This window comes from Crinia signifera, chromosome 5 (genome assembly GCF_055691185.1).
Source record: "Crinia signifera chromosome 5, ASM5569118v1, whole genome shotgun sequence".
Classification (NCBI taxonomy): Eukaryota; Metazoa; Chordata; class Amphibia; order Anura; family Myobatrachidae; genus Crinia; species Crinia signifera.
Window position 1 is genome coordinate 131,664,607 of NC_139221.1, and position 20,781 is coordinate 131,685,387.

General features: G+C 42.4%; 1 protein-coding gene across 4 annotated transcripts in view; it reads right to left on the reverse strand.

Moving 5' to 3' along the window:
- RELCH (RAB11 binding and LisH domain, coiled-coil and HEAT repeat containing) overlaps positions 1-20,781 on the reverse strand; it is a 159,533-nt gene that overhangs the window by 19,705 nt on the left and 119,047 nt on the right. For all 4 annotated transcript variants that reach the window (XM_083188056.1, XM_083188059.1, XM_083188057.1 and 1 more), the window contains 4 exons: positions 18,853-18,935; positions 15,882-15,945; positions 8,181-8,319; positions 6,006-6,122 (listed from right to left, as the gene is read on the reverse strand). In XM_083188056.1, the coding sequence (XP_083044182.1) occupies positions 6,006-6,122; positions 8,181-8,319; positions 15,882-15,945; positions 18,853-18,935 (403 nt within the window). The remainder of the gene's footprint in view (positions 1-6,005; positions 6,123-8,180; positions 8,320-15,881; positions 15,946-18,852; positions 18,936-20,781) is intronic.

The following is a 20,781-nucleotide window of genomic DNA, read 5'->3' on the forward strand; positions in this document are numbered from 1 at the left end:
GGGGCTTCTAGCATTATCAGAAGGCCAGCAATCTAAATGATTCAGATTGACTCATAATAGACAGCCGGCCGTAATAGAGAGGGAGGAGCAGATGGTCTAGGTGGAGGACTACCCCCTTCCCTACAAACATTTCTGTTTGTACATCTGGCTTATACAGTATGTTATTTTTCTGCAGTGACTGTGGGGTATCTCAGGATGTTATAGAGATGTCATTCAAAAGAGTAAAGGTTTCATAATTTCATTCAGTCCATATAATTGTGCTTTGGGGGTCCTTTTCTACATATGTACCTTCATCCACCTACAGTTTTTGTGCCAATTGTCATGAGATGCATGGTGGCACTTTTTTTGCATCTTATTTGTGTGGTAGCCACATACAACCACTTATAATGTTCTAGGCACTGAGGATTAGTGTTTTTGTATTAAAGAAATTGAGAACAACGATGTTTATGAGGAGGCATGGCACTGCTCACTCATAGTGGCTTACAGTGGTCTTTTGCCTTTTTATAAAGGTTAGCATCTGAACTGCACACAGTAGCTGTAGGCAATGCAATGTAAGCATCAGTGTCCTGTACTTGTAGTTTTGTCACATTAACAGTGTGACAATAACACATATTGGGGGAAATTTACTAAGATGTGTATTCTACTTCACATGTGATGTTGCTATGGGCAACCAATCAGAATCTACTTCTTATTTGTTTAGCACCCTCTAGAATATAGCAGACAGGATCTGATTGGTTGCCCATAGCAACATCACATGTGAAGTAGAATACACATCTTAGTAAATTTCCCCCATTGTGTAAAAAAATCTGAGGTGTGATGTATAAAGCAGCTTATTAGCAAGGTCTGCAGTGTGTCAAATAGCCTCTATTGAGTATAGCTGCACTGCCAACAGCCACCACTGGAAGAGCGGTTAGATGGGGGATCACTGAAAGTCTCTCAAAACACCAAGTTTTAGCTGCCCAGTGTGTATGCCCCGGTGATGAGCAGTGAGCGCTACTGCGCGCTCCCGCGTCATTACCGGGAAAGCCGTTCATCTGCTGTTATTACCAGCAGATGAGTGGCTTTGAGGATGGCTTTGCATAGCTCTGCGCTATGCATAGCTATCCGCCCGCCAGGGCCGGCGACAGGGGGGGGGGTCAAGGGCGACATGTGTGACGGGCCCCGGCGATCTGAAGGGCCCCAGAGCCTGGCCGCGGCCCGTCTGTAACCTGTGTTACCCCCTGTGTTACCAACCGCGTGCCCGTGCCGCGTCTCTCCGGCTGCTCTGTCAGTGCGTGTGGATTCCGACACTGCAGAGGAGACTTCTAGTGTCTGTGACCGTCCGCCGCAACAGCACCCCTTCCTCAGCTCAGCTGTGCCTGTGCGCACTGTGTGATGTCTGGGGTCACACTGCAGAGCTGAGCAACAGCTGTGTCTGCCCCCGAGCCTGCCTGACTGCCGCACCGCGCCTCCTGCCCGCACAACGCCGCACCAAGGGTGAGATTCACCAATATGTTTTGTGTTATTTTACTCCTACATTCACGTTTTTTTTTTCATTATTTTTCTGGTCGGCTTTTTTTTTTCTGGAGCATGCGCAGTAGGGGCCGGAGTACGCAGGTCCCTTTTCCCTCCTCTGGCACTCCCAGCATGCAGTCTGCTGATGAGCAGCAAGTAACTGGCCAGAGCAGCTCCTCTGCTTCATCAGGTGGGGAGCTTCATGGCATCACCCTATTTTTATTCAATGGGAACCCTGAGGCATTTATGTGACTGAATAAGTATGTTCCATGTGTTATGCTGCACTATTTGTTTGCTCAGCAATCACGGGGGTTGGGTTGGGGGGGGGGGGGGGGGTGATGATATTGCTCTGAAGTATCTTCTGTCTTGGATATATGGTTTGGGTGGGCTGCTGCATTTATTTTTATTTGGCTGCTTTTGGTACTTTTTTTATTATTCTCGACCCAAGCCTCCAGCAGCACCAAGGATCCCTCCCACATGCCCACTGCGCCGTGTCTCCAGCCCGCCCACCTGCCATGGTATCTGCATGGAGGAAGCAGCCCATACAAGACAACAAGCAAACAGGTTGGTTTGGGGGAAGGGTGGGCTACCTTCCATTGCCATTGCTACTATTAAATCAATGGCAACCCTACTATACATACCTGCATTACCCATATCACTACACACCTGCGTCATCCATATCACTACACACCTGCGTCACCCATATCACTACATACCAGCATCACCCATATCACTACACACCTGCGTCATCCATATCACTACACACCTGCGTCATCCATATCACTACATACCTGTGTCATCCATATCACTACATACCTGCCTCATCCATATCACTACACACCTGCATCACCTATATCACTACATACCTGCGTCACCAATATCACTACATACCTGCATCATCCATATCACTACATACCTGCCTCATCCTTATCACTACTTACCTGTGTCACCCATATCACTACACACCTGCATCACCCATATCACTACATACCTGCCTCATCCATATCACTACATACCTGCGTCACCCATATCACTACATACCTGCCTCATCCATATCACTACGTACCTGTGTCACCCATATCACTACATACCTGCATCATCCATATCACTACACACCTGCGTCATCCATGTCACTACACACCTGTGTCACCCATATCACTACATACCTGCCTCATCCATATCACTACGTACCTGCGTCACCCATATCACTACATAACTGCCTCATCCATATCACTACGTACCTGTGTCATCCATATCACTACATACCTGTGTCATCCATATCACTACATACCTGCGTCACCCATATCACTACATACCTGCCTCATCCATATCACTACGTACTTGTGTCATCCATACCACTACATACCTGCGTCACCCATATCACTACATACCTGTGTCACCCATATCACTACATACCTGCCTCATCCATATCACTACGTACCTGTGTCATCCATATTACTACATACCTGCGTCACCAATATCACTACACACCTGCATCATCCATATCACTACACACCTGGTCATCCATATATGTTTGAGACTCTATTTGCATGTACTGTTACACAGAGTAATTAGAAGATTAAAACCAAAATAGGAGATTATGGTGTGGCTGAGAGACGTTTTATATTGTAGTGAGTGCCAAAAGATAATGGTAGACACCCCTGATTGGCGGTGTTAGACAAACCCATTGGGCGGTTACGTGGGGGCCCCAGAAATATCAGTGTCACTGTCAGCACCAGGCAGGAGGAAAGCGGCTCAGTGTGTATTGACCTTTAGTGTTAGTATAGGTGGTTGGGTTACAGTATAAGGGATAGGATATTATGGATGGTGTAGTAGATAAGGGTATAAGGGTTGGTGTAGGCCGGATTTACCTGGGTATGCGTTATGGAGAGATTTGTGGTTATGGCAGAACGTCAGGATTAGGGTATCGAAGTAATATGACAAGTAATGTAAAAGGCATGATTCAGGAATAAAAATAAAGCGCTAGGAATTGTTTGAGGAAAAAGGGGCCCCAAACCATTATCACACCTAGGGCCCCATGAGGTCTAAATCTAGCTCTGGATACAATCTGACTGGTTGTGAATTATAATTTTGACTAAAGTGCTTGTGAAACGTCAATGCACAGAACCGTAGCACTGCAGACTCCTTTTAGCGATATCTTTTAAAAAGTTGTCAGTAAATTATAAATAAATAAAATACTTTTTGTGCATTCAGAATAAATATTTGTATGTACCAGGGGACCTGGTAACATCTACTCTTTAAAAGCAAAGAGCAATGTGCAGTTAGAATGCCCAATGCAATTTTATATTTAAGAACACTACCAGAATGGACCAGTTCTTCTTTTTCATGTGAATTATATGCTAACATTTATATTTTTGTTGTGACGTACAGTAAAAATTTATGTACAGTATACATTGTTGGATTTGACATCTCAATCTTTTTGTGAATGCTTTAGTTGGCATATGGCCCTTATTTTTTACTTTTACACAAAATAATATACTGCCCCAGGCCTACCAACATTACAACTTAGACATTAGTGGCTACTGAAACACAGCCATCCACAAATTTATTGGAGTCTGTGTGCACAGGAAGCTTTGATTTGTTTGGGGATGATGGGTGGTTTGTAAATTCTACATGATAGAGAATTTATAATCAATAAAATATTATGGATATGGAAGCTAAGGGTAAGGCAGCAGAAGATAACTAAGTTCTGAACCATAGCAATTTTCTTACATAATTTCCGTTTTCAGTCAACAGCATGCTGTATAGTGTTACTGTATCTAATGCTGGGTACACACCACAACGATGCAGATCGTGAGCGGGTCATAAGATGATCGTGCAATCCACTCACGATCTGGTGCAATCTGATCACGATCCGATTACTACCCGTACCCACTTGAATGGTCGTTTTTCTGCTGCAGGTAAAATCTGAGAAACGACCCGCGGGGCCGCACATCGGATCGGGATCGGAACTGAAATGCTCTGAAATGGCCGAAAACATGCCCAATTTACATACAATCGGTCGAGATTGTATCTAAATTGGGTAATTTTGGGCCAAATCATTCTGGTGTGTACTCCACATAAGGTTCAGATCCCAGCTGCTGTGCTAAAGTGGGGTAGTTAGTCCCACAAACAAGAAGAGAAAGAACGCGTGGCACAGCGCTAATTTGAGGAGGAAGTTATGTCCACTCAGTTGGGGAGCTGTGGTTCTCCATTTGGACACTCCCCAACTGAGTGTACATAACTTCCTCCCTAATTTGCCACCATCCAAAGTAGTGGAACTGTTCACATCGGCCACGGTAAAGTGCACTTACCAATTGGACCAAGACCCAAGCCTTGAGCCTGGGTGGCTCCACCATCCATCCTGATAGTGAGATTTTATCATTTTGATTTTATATCCAGTATATGTGATTGTCAATCCATTTACTATATGTGTGTTTTTTAATGAAAACTTTTTATTATACATCCCATGGTGTTTATTCCTCCTCAAACTAGCGCTGTGCCACCGTGTTCCTACTCCACATAAGAGCTTTGTATGTCTGGATCTGTGAGGATTAGAACAGTTGTACCAATCAATGTATATCCTTTTGCATTATAAGGGAGCTCCGATAAATCAGTTTAAATCGCTACAATGTCAAGTACAGCGGCATTTCTTTCAGCAAAGAACAAATGGTAATTGACTGCAATTATCTTTTGATTCACCAAAAACATAACAAATGCCAAAACGTTTGCACAACCATATATGCATAAAAGAGGAATAATAACGTTCAAAGCTGGATGACAGCACAAAAAGAGGAAGGTGTTGGGAAGGAAGCAGTAATCGATTTAGTCATGACTAGAACTTCTCCTTTATAAAAACACAAGAATGGCATTTATATGGAAAGCCAACATACAGCTTGCACAACTCACTGAACTAATTTTAAATGGATTGTCCAGGAAGTTCTGTGGCGGTGACAATTCTCAAACGTACCACACATTTGCATCCTGCAGCACAAAGAGGACACTATTCCTGAATCATGATGTTATCGAGTTCTACCTTTGCTGACAGCCTGTCTTTTCTATAGGAGTCATTAATACTAATCATGTCTGCATAATACATTTAGAATAAGAGCCCAAAGCAATGGTAGTACGGCTGAAAAGGCATATAAAGCTTAAAGCACCAGGAGCTTCTTTTCAGTCATTAAAGCAGAAAATGACTTCGGGAATGCAACGTTTCCCCACATAACAATTCATCTCTGATTCAGTTGTCCAATAAAAATAGTTTGGCATATTTTCATGACCAGAATTAGAGAATTACCCAATCACTATTATGCTGGTTTTATAGATTATATTTTCCTTTTGAATTAACATTAACAATATAGGTAGAGATTTGAAGAACTCCTAACAGTAACTTGTAAATGACAGTCCTGCTGAGGCCTAGACTGTGATGGTCTCCCGTTCTACTTCCTCAACGTTTAGGTAGTGAAGGGAGACTATTGTTTGCAAACGGAAATTTCTGGTGGAAAGGATACAGCAGCAGGATAGAGCACTGTAAGCTTCAAACAGGTAAGTGGCAATGTCCAGTCTCTTGGGATCCACTGACTGTTGGTTATTGACCAAGGCTAATTTGTGTAAATGAGGAAGAACGACTAAAAACACAAAGAAAAATATAACAATTATTTTGTTAATAGTCTAAACTTTCAGAAATGGCTTAAATAGACACAATACTAGTGAAATGAAAAGTGCAGAATAATTTCCTGTGAAACACGGAGATAATAATGTGCGAGATTATGCTTGCTGAAAACAGTTATGTTCCACAGGGGGGCAGATGTATTAAGCCTGGAGAAGAGATAAAGCAGAAGGTGGTAAAGCACCAGCCAATCAGCTATGTTTGAAAAATACAACAAAGATCTGGTCTTCTAGTCACCCTCGTGACTAGACATGTGATAAATTTAAACACACGTTCTCAGGGACAGAAGGGGGGAAAGGTGAGCGGCCAAATAATCGGGAGCACAACCAATTTAGGGATAATTAATACTCAAACAATAGCTGCAAAAAGTGTAACTTGCCGCTCTCAATTTAGGCTCTCTGTGGTCCTTAATAATGGTACAACAAGAAAACAAGGAGAATATGTATCTAGAGAGTGCAAGAAACACTAATGGTGTGTACACACGTTAGATGTGCCTTAAGATCCTATCCACGATCTGATCAGATAGGATCGTGGATAGGATCTTAAGGCACATCCGATTTGCATCCTATCTTGACTATATAGTGCAGATCTGCACTATATAGACAAGGCAGCCAAGACTTTCTGGCTTCCGATACATGAACGCGCATCGGGATCGGATCGGGATCGCAAGGGTTAAAACCCTTGCGATCTGCATCCGATGTTGATCCGATGCCGATCCGATGTTGACGATATCGTCAACATCGGAAAGGAAATCGGACCGTGTGTACACAGCATAAAGATTTCACTGTTTAACAATTCTTATTTATTTATAATTAATTAAACACAGAAAATAACATTTAAAAAAGTTGTATATAAATATACATTAATACATCGATCCCTAAGTGAATTAATGAACATATATAAAATGACTGTGTCACTTTGCCAATTTCTGGCAACTATTAATTTCCAATAAACACTGTAATTATAAGTTCCAATAGCCACATGAATGCTGTCCTTTTGGATTAATTGTATAGACATCAAGTGTATAGAAACAGTCCGACAAAACGCAGTAGCAGTTACCTTAATAGGTTTTTTCGCTGTCAGTTCCTTAAACCTGATCGCAGTATCGATACTGCGGTCAGGTTTGAGGAACTGACAGCGAAAAAACCTATTAAGGTAACTGCTACTCCGTTTTGTCAGACTGTTTCTATACACTTGATGTCGACGGTGACAGCTTCATTAAGCAGTGAGGCTTAAAGCGGCAGTAATATAGGTGGCTTTCTATATTGCATTTCAAAGCACTGACTTCCAATATCTATCCATGTGTAGACAGTAACCACAGATCAAGCGACCTTTTCACAATAAATACTGGTCAATCTGGACTGTTTCCACCATCACAAATAAAACACCAATAAATTGGAAATATTAGAGTCCCGTGGAAAAATTAATCCGAAAGGACAGCATTCATGTGGCTATTGGAACTTATAATTACAGTGTTTATTGGAAATTAATAGTTGCCAGAAATTGGCAAAGTGACACAGTCATTTTATATATGTTTATTAATTCACTTAGGGATCGATGTATTAATGTATATTTATATACAATTAAAAAAAAAAAATTCTGTGTGTAATTAATTATAAATAAAATAAAAAGAATTGTTAAACAGTGAAATCTTTAGTGTTTCTTGCGCTCTCTAGATACATATTCTCCTTGTTTTCGTGTTTGAAAAATTACAGGTAGGAGTTGATTGGTTGGTGCGGTTTCACCTTCCACTTTATCTATTCGCCAGGCTTAATAAATCTCCCCCACGGTTTGCTATATCCTGTATAATCTACTCCTGGTGTCTGTACTATGCAGGCTGAATAATAAAGTATGGTCTTATGAGGTTTGCACGTGATTTGGTTGCTACTGTATTTGAATTTTAGTTTGCCCTCTGATTCTTGCTTCTAAAAACAGCCAGCCGCAAAAAGGAAGCCTTCAGTAAAGGTATTCCCCCAATTAGATGCTAAACATGATGAAGTAGAGGAATGCTACCTACATTCATCTCTGAACCTTGGCTCTGCATTAGGTCCGACTCTTCCAAATGTCCTGATTAGTTCAATCTGCAAGGAATGCTGATCTTGATATTGTGGGTCTTCCAGAAATGAAGCCAGCTGCATTTTCACTCTCTCTAATAACTAGGATATAAGTATTGTAACATAATTATCATCATCATTGTGACATACATAATACAGGGATATACAAGGTGGGCCATGTAAATGCAGACGCAAAGAGATGTAAAGAGAGCTTACACAAATTGGAAGAGGGCAATGCTTAAATAAAGGGATTTTTGTAAGAACTTACCATTCAAATCCCTTTCTCTGATATGGTCCTGGTGATACAACTCACATTGGGATGTAGGAGGTTCCGGAGCAGCCAGGCACCTCTGCTAAAAGCTTTGAGAGGTAGGCTCCTCCCTCTGCATCCCAGAATCCTCAGTTCAACTTCCAAAACCCACTGGAATACATTAACTCAGTACAACGCCTGAACATATTAAATGCACAATACATTAACATAACCATTATAACATGACATATCATGAAAATGGCAATACTTACTGAGCGTAAGGGAGGGATAGCTGTGTCACCAGGACCATATCAGAGAAAGGGATTTGAGTGGTATGTTCTTACAAAAATCCCTTTTTCTCTTTTAATGGTCCTGGTGACACAGCTCACATTGGGACGTTCAAGAGCCGCTCCTTTGGGAGGGTACATTCAGGTTTGCAGTACTCATCACTGCTCACCCGAATGACGCGTCCTCCGACGCGAACTCATGGAACCTCTAGAATTTGGTAAAAGTGTGAACAGATGACCAAGTGGCAGCCCTGCATACTTGCTCAGCTGTAGCCCATGGCGCACCGCCCAAGAGGCAGCAACCGACCTGGTGGTATGTGCATTTATCCTGGCAGGTACTGGCCTACCAACTTTAGTATATGCACAAGCAATAACTGATCTAAGCCACCTAGCAATGGTCTGTTTTGAAGCAGGCCGGCCTCTTTTGTGTATGTCGTACAACACCAGCAAAGAATCCGTCTTATGGAAATCCTTAACTCTGTCCACATAAACGCGCAAAGCGCGAACATCCAAATTCTTTAATTTGTCCCTCCTCCTGGACCCATCAGGGGGTTAAAATACTGGAAGAACAATATCCTGGTTTAAATGAAAAGTAGAAACCACTTTTGCCAAAAATATAGGAACTGTTCTCAACACAGCCCTATCATCATGAAAAATCAGGAATGGAGGCTTACAAGACAATGCTCCCAACTCTGAATCCCTCTTAGCAGAGGAAATAGCTAACAAAAACCTTAATTTCCGAGTAAGAAATTTTAGGTCAGCCGACCTTAACGGTTCAAACGGAGGTTTTTGAAGAACTGCCAGCACCAAAAATAAATCACATGGTGCTACAGGTTGTTTGTACGGGGGTTTTAACCTGGTAACTCCTTGCAGGAAAGTTTGTACCTCCGGAATCATAGCCACTCTATTCTGAAAGAAAATAGATAAGGCCAAAACCCGAACCTTAAGGGATTGAAGACTCAGTCCTGAAGAAAAACCGCCCTGTAGAAATTCAAGCAACTTGGAGAACTTGAATCTCACAGTGTGAGCTTTTTGCCTCTCACACCATCGAATATACGTCTTCCAGACCCTATAATAATTTGCTGAAGACACCGGCTTCCTAGCCTTAATCATAGTACTTATCACCGCCTCTGAAAACCCTTTGTTCTTTAGGATGGCAGTTTCAATAGCCAGGCCGTCAAAGTTAGCAGAGCTATATCCTGATGAAAAAGCGGGCCTGGTCTTAGAAGGTCTGGTTGCAGAGGAAGACGCCACGACTGACAGTCTCCGAATGCTGGAGTACCAAGATCTCCTTGGCCAATCCGGCGCTATCATTATGACAGCAATCCCCTGGGACCTGACTCTCTTCAGTACCCTGGCAATCATAGGAAAAGAAGGAAAGATGTATGCCAGTCTCCCTGTCCAAGGTACCGTCATAGCATCTACTGCTGTCGCCAGTGGATCCCTGGCCCTGGAAAAGAACCTGGGCACTTGATGATTGAATCTGGACACCATTAAGTCCACCTCCGGGAGGCCCCAACGAGCCACAATCTCCTGGAACACCTGTGGATTCAGCGCCCATTCTCCTTTCAGAAGCTCCTCTCTGCTTAAGAAGTCTGCTTCCACGTTCTGTACTCCTGGAATGAACACTGCCGATAAGGCCAGAACATTCTTTTCTGCCCATTTCAATATCGGTGACACTTCCAGCATTGCCATCTTGCTGCGTGTGCCCCATGATGATTCATGCATGCCACCGCCGTGGCATTATCCGACTGGATTCTTAAAGGTAAACCCTTTAACCTGTCTTCCACTTGGGACAAAGTCTTCCAGACTGCCCGAAGCTCCAGCACATTGATAGGGAGAGCTGACTCCTCCCTGGACCACAGGCCCTGAAGTCTCAAATCCAGAGCTACAGCTCCCCAGCCCCTGAGACTGGCATCGGTGGTGACCACCAGCCAGTCCCATGTCTGAAGAGACCGGACCCATTGAAGGGAGTCCAACTCTGTCCAGCATAGCAATGAGGACCTTGTTTATGACGTCCGTTTCACTGATTCTGTCTTCATGGTCTTTGGGTTCCCCGACCAACAGGCCAATATGTTCCACTGAAAGGCTCGAGAATGGAACCTGGCGTATTGAAGAGTCTCGAAAGTTGCCACCATTTTGCCCAGCAACTTTAAACTTCTCCAAACTGATGGATCTGGCAATTCCAGAATCGATGCCACCAGATGACAAATGTCCCTGGCCTTTGATTCCGGAAGAAACACCTGATGTAAATGAGTGTCCAGTATGACTCCCAGGAACGGAATCCTCTGAGAAGGGACCAACTGGGACTTCTGTTTTTACAGAATCACGGCTGGCTGCTAAATTTTCAGAATAGCCTCTGCCAAGTCCTCGTGCAATTTTTCCGCCGACTCTGCTTTGAACAACAGATTGTCTAAATAAGATATCACTGTTATTGCTTTTAATCTGAGAACGGCTGCCATCACAAACATGATTTTTTTTAAATACCCTCGGGGCCGTGGCCAGTCCAAAGGGTAGAGCCTGAAACTGGCAATGTAAGTCTCCTATTGCGAAGCGTAGTAAATACTGATGTTCCGTGCAGATGGGGACGTGTAAATATGCATCCTGGATGTCCAATGACGCCAAAAATTCTCCTTGGTCCAGGCTCAATAGAACCGACCTCAGGGACTCCATTTTGAAATAATCCACCCACAGGTGAAGATATAATGACTTTAAGTTCAGAATGGGTCTGAAAGATCCGTCTGGTTTGGGTACTAGGAAAATAATTAAATAAAACCCCTTATTTCTCTCCTCCTGCGGTACAGGGACCTCCTCACCTTTTTCTTGAAGAGACTGAGTAGCCCTCAAAAGGGCTTTTCTGAGATGTGCCTCTTTTTGTAATGGTGTAGGTAAGAACCTTTTTGGTGGTAAATCTCTCAAGTTTATCTTGGATCCGAGAGAAACTACATCGAGAACCCAAGGATCCTGTTCCAATAAGGCCCAAGTGTCCCAATATTGCAGGAGGCGACCCCCACTCTGAGGACAGACAGGGGAGTCTCCTGGTTGTCATGCTGAGGATTTTTCCTCACCTTTGGCGCTCTGTTTCTTATTGAAAGCACCAAAGCGGGACTTTGGGGCCTTCCCCTTTCCCGACTGGAATTTTCCTTTGTAAGATTGTAATTTAAAGGACACACCTCCTCTAGGGGAGGGACGAAAGGACATTTAACGGTAAGGGCAGGCAGAAAGGTACTTTCCCCCCCTGTAGCCTGTTTAATAACGTCCTCCAATTTGGAATCAAACAGGTTCCCTTTAAAAGCCAACGCTTCTAAGGACTTTTTGGACTCATTGTCCACCTCCCAGGCCTTGAGCCACAGAACTCTCCTAGCATTCAGAGACCGCAGAAACTCTGGAAGCCATTTTGAGCGCCTCTTCTCAGCCTCTAAATTATACTCGGCCGCAGCCTTTAATTTTTCAGCCAGAATTAAGACCCCTGGGTCTGAATGTACCATTGCACATATAGCATTTGCCCATAGGATCATAGCCTTAGAAACCCATGCAGAAGCAATAATAGGTCTAAGGGTAAACCCCACACCTTCAAAAATTGCTTTAAGATTCCCTTCAAGTTTTTTCTCAACAGGGTCTTTAAATGCAGCCCCCCCTTCGAACGGGAAGCACGGTAGCTTTTGATAATCTAGCTACCGGTGCGTCAACCAGAGGGACCTTTTCCCAAAGGTTTACATGCTGCACTGGCATAGGGTAAAGGTTCAAAAACTTTTTAGGCATCTGGAGTCTCTTATCGGGCATTTTCTAAGCCCCCTCCAACAGGTCTTGCAAACCTTCATCTGATGGAAAAGTAACAGCCTCTCTACGCTGTCTTTTAAACACCGCTTTTGCTGGACTCTTGTTATCATCAGATAAGCTTAAAGCTTTTTTGACTGCTAAAATCAAGTCCTCCACACCGGAGACAGACAAATAATAATCACCCTGCACCCAGGGTACATCATAACAGCACTCCCCCTCCTCCCCTGAATCTTCCAATGCAGGGAGAGATGAGTGAGAATGTTTAGAAGCAACTTCGAAATCCTTGTCAAACTTATCCAGAAGTGTATTAAATCTGATGATACCCTTAGCTGTATCCTGCATCACTTGCAGCAAAACTGGTTCGTCTTGTGTTAATGGAAAGGAGCCAGAACAATGTTGAGAGGATGACATAGGTCTAGGAGATTCACCATTTCATCCCTCTGCTTATCCAACAACTGCACTAAAGCAGGAACTGACCTGCCAAGAGCCGTAGCCCATGCTGGTTCTGTATGCTCTACCCTCTGAGTTGTAGCACCCATGGGTCTCACAGCTGCGCAAACAGGGCACATATCCCCTTGAGTCATCTGTTCAGGGGTTAATGCTAGTGCACAAACTCTGCACGCGCTCAATGTGCTAAGGGCTCCCTCCCCCATGGCTGCAGACTGCCTTTCTGTCATGATTATTAATCACACAGTGCAAAATGACAGGCGAATAGTACTTAGTCAATGTATAGCCAGCACTTATCTGTCTGAAGCCTCCGGACACTTCCTCCGGATAGTGGGGATGGAGATGCCCAGAAGAATCAATCACTCTGCAGGATACAGTGTTTCAGCTCCGCAGCCAGCGTTTCCCAAAACGGCGACAAGCAGAGTGAGGGAAGAGACCATCTGTCCCTGCTACAGCGGGGTCTGTGGTAATTTGTCGCCAAACTACCCCCTGTAGCCACTCCCAGTCTGCAGATCCTCCTCCCCTAGTGTCTTCCCTCAGAAATAGGACCACTTGGAATCGCCCGCAGGCCCTGTAACAAGCTGCTTTCTTCTATGGAGATTCAGCTTGTAAGCCCTGTGTAAAATGGCTGCCGCCATCACGGAGCGCCCATCCCCCATTATCCCCCCCTGCGAGGAGCCGGTTCAGGGACACTCCAGGGCCCAGGCAGCCTCTCCAAAGAGGCTGAAAAGCGCTGCACAGAGAGCCCAGATAGTGTCTCTGTACACAGGGAGCTGACAGGATGTGCTTCTGTCAGCCTCTGCTGCGCTGACAGTGTGTGGATTCTAATAGAATCCTCACACTGTGTCCTAACTGACTAAGTGTAAAATTTATAAAATAAAAAACACCGAACTATCTCTAAATCTTCTGGATGCCCTGCAGCCCTTTCAGCATAGCATCCACTCCGGTGGGCACCTAAAATGAACTGATGATTTTGGGATGCAGAGGGAGGAGCCTACCTCTCAAAGCTTTTAGCATAGGTGACTGGCTCCTCCGGAGCCTCCTACATCCCAACCCAATGTGAGCTGTGTCCCCAGGACCATTGAAAGAGAAATGAGGAACACATGTGACTTAGAGTAAACCAAATCAGAAACAAGCCTGATCATTATTATCCCACTAAAAGTGACAGTAACGAGGGAGGATACCTTTGTTTAGACAAGCTTGAATTTGGCAGATACATAGAGCCTCTAAATTAGAGCTTCAGAAAAAAATATACGGATATTGCCATACACAAGAAATATATAATAGCTGCTGTAACTATTTCCCCAAACATTAGATGAAAAGTATACAATATACCTATATATATATTTGTCTAGATTTTGAGGTCATGAAGTCACACAAAGCTTGTGTTTGTGGAGGGTACAGCAAATTCCAATGACCTATTACCAATGCCAGGTAGGAGGACCAACTGCTTTTCTAACTATTTTTTACAGCTTTCTCTTTTTTTTTGGTTACTTTTTCATTTCCACTGCCACATACCCCAATCAAGGACGCACGTTCAAGAGCCTACTCAGTGGCGTAACTTGAAATTGTGTTCCCCCCAGTCCAAAAAGTCTCTGGTACCCCCCTCCACATTATAAATCACATGCCCTATTGCTCCGACTGAAATAAGCATGTATACAAATATGTATGTTAAAAAAAAAAAAAACCATACAAACACACTCAGTCAGGCAAGGATCTCTTAATAATAATAATAAAAAAAAAAAAACAGACACAGGAGTCTCCCAGGGAACTCAGAGCATAGCTGCAAACCCTGCATAATCCCATTATTCTGAGAAAAAAATATTTGAATAATTTTTATGGCTGATTGTGAGGCCAGTATTTCAGATATTTTTTTCTCAGACTAATGGGATGATACAGTGGAGCTGATAAGTGTATGGTGTGTACAATCCCACATGACTTGGCCACACAGCCCTGGTCCCAGCTCCTCTGCTTCTCAGAATAGGCTCAGTGGCAGCACAATGGTGCTGCAGACCCAGCGGTGGCTTGGGGGAGCCAGCGCCACTCGGGGTCTGCAGCTATGTTGAGAACACCCAAGCAACCATTCACTGATGATCAGTGAAAAGGGAGACAGGGTCTGCAGGCAGCTGGGTGGCTGATCATCACTAGGCTGCCATTATGATGGGCCTATTTTTACGTGGATGCCTGGAGCTCAGTCTGCACCCCCTGTTAATCTGTGCCTTGACCCCAATCACCTGCATTTAATAAACAATTGCTCTTAATGTAAGTGGTCTAGTTCTCTTTGCTTTCCCTGAAAACGTTCCCCTATATTCTCGCATTTCTGCACACAGTAATTATATGCCTATATCGACAAGATATAATAAAACATATCTGGATGGCTATTAATTTATGGTAAATTAATGAACTTATGTCCTGTGCAGTAGGTGAGTGACAGATGACTCCTTTGAAGACCTGATGAGAGGTGTTATCTTTATGACCACTGATTAGTGGTAACTTTATGATGTGGGAACATAAGTGTACTGAACAGGTGAGCAGAGACCAGCAGGCGAGTGTCATTGATAAAGGCAGCATAATGATTCACCACTCATCAACATTTCAAATATTGGCCCAATATGGTTTCTGGCTAGTGAATGATAACAATAGTATCAGTTTTTCCTTCATGGGATTTTCTAGAACTTGATCACAGTCTTTCCGATGTCATTCCATTCTCCTTTGTGGTATAAGCAGAAAGTGAGTAGTAGATTTTCCCTTTCAAGAACAAAACAATGTTTTGTTACATCTATTAGACATTTACTTTCATTTTCCAATTGCACTGCAAAAATGTCACAATCGGACTTGTTGCTATGGACACCACATTTTTTCATTTCAAACATACTGCGCACATAACCAAATACTCTCACCTCTCTCTGGGTAACAGTCTCCATGATGGTGCCAAAAGCTGGGATTGTGGCAATTCTTACAGATCTGCAATAAATTAGACAACCAAACATTTGCATGCTATTTCAGTCGGTGGGTATCGACAGCCATGATCCCACATTGCATACCCCCCTAAAAGTGCACAGGTGAATATAAATATGTATTTGGTACAATGGCATATATGTTTTTTTTTTTTTTATTGGGATGCTAAATTCTTTTATCTGTACTAGCTCGTAAAGAACCCTTTGTAATGTTTCCTTATTGCACTAGCACAGAGGAAGGATTCAGGACTGCACAGATGCAGAAAAAACCCTACATACTATGGCATTACTTAGGGAGTGAATCAGGGTAAGATGTGTCTTTTCTATCTCCTTGCACTTCTGTATCAGAGTTGCCCACCACTTTGCCACCAATTCTTTAATAAGCTATAAACACTTCCCTCTGTCAACCACTTTTACACACACTACAGGATATGCAACACAGTCTGCATTCAAAAAATGGCATAAAAAAGACAAAATCATGCACTTGGGTATCAAAATCCAAAGGCTAAATATATTATTAATGGCACTATATTGGAAACAACTGAGGAGGAAAGGGATCTAGTATTCTGTATTTCAGGTGACCTAAAAGCAGGTAAACAATGTAACAAAGCAATGTGGAAAGCAGGTCAGATGCTTGGTTGTACAGGGAGAAGAATCAGCAGCAGAAAAAATAAGTAATAATGCCACTATATACTGTAGGCCATTGGTACGCAGCCAGAATACTGTGTCCAGTTCTGGAGGCCATGTCTCCAGAAGAATATGAACACAGTAAACATGGTACAAAGAAGGCCAACTACTGTAAAATAGTACATGGCCCACATTACAAAACTTACCCAGAAAGACTAGAAAATATCAATATATATAGTTTGGAGTACAGAAGGGAAAAACTCAAATATATCAAAAGGTTTTCACAAGGTCCAGGATGGAAACATTCTTCAAATGAAGAGAAGTATTACAACACGAGGACCTGCACTGAAATTGGAGGGAGGTAGGTTCAGGAAAAATCTGAGGAAATATTACTTCACGGAAAGGGTAGTGGACAAGTGGAATAGCCCCCCATTAGAGGTGGTAGAGGCCAAGGTGGTAGAACAATTTATACATGAATGGGAGTTATTAGGATATCATTACAAAGAAATAAAGAACAATATGGTTTAAAAAGGAGCAGACTAGATGGGACAAATGGTTCTGATCTACCGTCACATTCTAGGTTTTATTCAATATATCCACACACCACCCCTCTATTACCTAGAGATTCAATATAGTAATTTGATATGTATCTTTATATGTACCAAATGCTCTAAAACGCAATAAATACATGGGGGATAAATAGACTATTAGATCACTGTAAGCTGTGACTATGGATGGGCAGACTCTGGGCTCATTCCTTTGTTTATATTATTCACATACAGGTAAAGAAGTAGTATGGCACAGTAATGTAGCTTTCACATCACATAAAACATTTTAAAAAACTGTAATTTTAAATGGTATTTTAAACGGGTCTAGTGTTCATATTGCAGCAGATTACCATTTAAAAATACCGTTTAAGTACCATTCACATCACCAGTCAAGCCGTTTAACCTCTGAACACGTTTCTACCCACAGCTTATTTCCTGGTTCAGGGAAGGGACACAAGACAAGGGACAGCCTATCACAGTGCTCTAACCTTTATTTTTTACTAAATACCATTTCAGTGCCATTCAGACAGCACAAAAAAACGCTCTGAATTGGCTTTAAAACGGGTAGGACTCTGCTTTTTACTGTAGCTTTCACATCACATAAAACATTTTGAAACGTTTTGAAAAACTGTAATTTTAAATGGTATTTTAAACGGGTCTAGTGTTCATATTGCAGCAGATTACCATTTAAAAATACCGTTTAAGTACCATTCACATCACCAGTCAAGCCGTTTAACCTCTGAACACGTTTCTACCCACAGCTTATTTCCTGGTTCAGGGAAGGGACACAAGACAAGGGACAGCCTATCACAGTGCTCTAACCTTTATTTTTTACTAAATACCATTTCAGTGCCATTCAGACAGCACAAAAAAACGCTCTGAATTGGCTTTAAAACGGGTAGGACTCTGCTTTTTACTGTAGCTTTCACATCACATAAAACATTTTGAAACGTTTTGAAAAACTGTAATTTTAAATGGTATTTTAAACGGGTCTAGTGTTCATATTGCAGCAGATTACCATTTAAAAATACCGTTTAAGTACCATTCACATCACCAGTCAAGCCGTTTAACCTCTGAACACGTTTCTACCCACAGCTTATTTCCTGGTTCAGGGAAGGGACACAAGACAAGGGACAGCCTATCACAGTGCTCTAACCTTTATTTTTTACTAAATACCATTTCAGTGCCATTCAGACAGCACAAAAAACGGCTCTGAATTGGCTTTAAAACGGGTAGGACTCTGCTTTTTAAACGTGTTGAAATACCAGTTAACTTTAAATGGTATTTCAACTATGACACTTTCACATTGCAGCCTTAAACGTTTTAAAAGGCAAAAAAACTGCAATATACCGTTTTAAAAGTGTGATGTGAAAGCTACATAAACGTGTTGAAATACCAGTTAACTTTAAATGGTATTTCAACTATGACACTTTCACACTGCAGCCTTAAACGTTTTAAAAGGCAAAAAAACAGCAATATATCGTTTTAAAAGTGTGATGTGAAAGCTACATAAATGACTTTTGCTGCAGCACCACTTTCTTAGATGGGTTATTGAATATATAAAGCATTTAGAATGCGCCAAATTGCAATTACATGAATAAAGTTTTAAAGTGAATGCTTTATAATACACGAAAAAATGTCCTTTATGGTAGATAAGTAAGGACATTACAAAGTAAACTGCTGGTTATTTCCAACCAATCAGGATGCGTAGTGCATAAGGCAGCTTGAGGTAAACTTACATTTCTGGATCACTGGAGAGAGTGATGAGGGCAGGGACGACTCTCTGAGCTACCAAAGTCTCGTTCACCCCCTTCACCAGAAGCTAAAGAGAGGTCCAAGGAAATGCAGAGGTGTGTATAGGAACATGTGTAGCATGTCATGGGAGCAGAATGACAACAGTGCAAGAAAAACAGGGAAAAAAGCATAACACAGAGATTAGAATTTAATACTTTCAGGCTAAAAGCAGAGAAAAATGTTAAAAATCTCTTTGGTCGCAAAATAAAAACAAACATCAACACGTCAACAAATTTAAATTCCAACATTGGTTAGATCCGTGGTAGCCAACCCTAGCCCTCGAGAGCTACCAACAGTTCACATTTTCCAGACAACCTAGCTGCTGCACAGCTGCACTCTTTAATCACCGACACATTTTAAAAGATACACAGATGGAGATAATTAGCTCACTTGTGATTCTGTGAGGAGACCTGCAAAACATGCACTGTTGGTAGCTCTCGAGGACTAGGGCTGGCTACCCCAGGGTTAGGGGTTATTTTTTAGGATAAGTTTACATGTCACCTTTGGATAACTTGTCCCCCTCCACCCTTGTTACCTTTTTTTCTTTTGTATCTCATTGCTTTTATTGTATAGTTGCAAATAAAAAATTAATGTTGGAATAAAAAAATCTGGCAACGCCAAAAAAGCAAATAACTGTGCACCTTGGTAAAACCACATTATTCTGCAGATGGGCATATGTAAAGTTTGTAAAAAGATTTAGCTTTGGCAAGTATGATTTAGATTTGAGTTTGGACACACGAGGTGTGTCCAAACTCAAATCCAAATCATACTTGCCTACTTTGTTTTTCTCCTCATTGGGAGATGCCCAGAGGAAAACCAGTTGAGCAGCGACAGGGGTGGGACCAGGCTAATTGCGCCATTAGGTCCCGCCTCCCAGTGGGCAACCTCCCATCACTGGCTAAAATTTGCATGGAAACCTGGCTTCATTAACACGATTAGCATATAAATGCATCATTAAGCCTCACCCCCTCTGAGGGCATGAAGAGACTATGTAATTACGTCCACATTTTGCCCTCTTCACTAGGAAGTGGGCAGAATGCAGGAGGGGGGGGGGGACTTCCAGGGGCATTGGGGACTACCCCAAAAATCTCTAGTAGGCAAGTATGATTTAAATTGCAGTGTAAAAATAAAACTGCCCAGCATGTGTGGGTGACATGCAACAGCATCCAGTATTTACCCTGCATGCAATTAATAAGTTTCATGTACTTTTCGCACCAGGACAAATCTTGTTGCACTGCAGTTACTCTTCTTGATTTTCTTTGCCTTCAACTCAGAGTCAGCCGATATGTATGTAGTTTGTATAAAACAGTATGCACATTTATTCATAATAATATCTCTTGGCAAAAAGGTAGTAGGTCAGAATAGCTTAAATGCAGATGTACAATGATGACATTTAATGTTCACACCAGAGGTTCCCAAACTTTTTTTAATCACGGCACCCTAGAGTATCAGAATATTTTTCAGTGCACCCCTAGGCCAAAGTTTGTTACCAATAATAAAAAAAAAAAAAATGAAATAAGTTGTGCTTAAATGTCATCCTTAGGTCCAGTTATGTGGTGAGGAACACGATTCACTTCTGTTTCCCCACATATTTTATAATTGGAAGCCCCAAGCATTGATTTTGCCTGTTTCATTGGCCATAAATTATTTGAAATGGTTCTGGACCACCAACCTGAGGTACCCCTGCAAGTGCTCCGAGGCACCCCAGGGAGCCTAGGCGCACAGTTTGGAAACCACTGGTTTACACATTGTATATCATCATGTCTTCTCAACATCTAATCCTATAAATTAAAAGCCTAATCCTGCTCCTTGCCTCTATGGTAAACCGAAAGTCACTAGATGGCATCCAATGGAGCTCTGTTCGAACACATGTG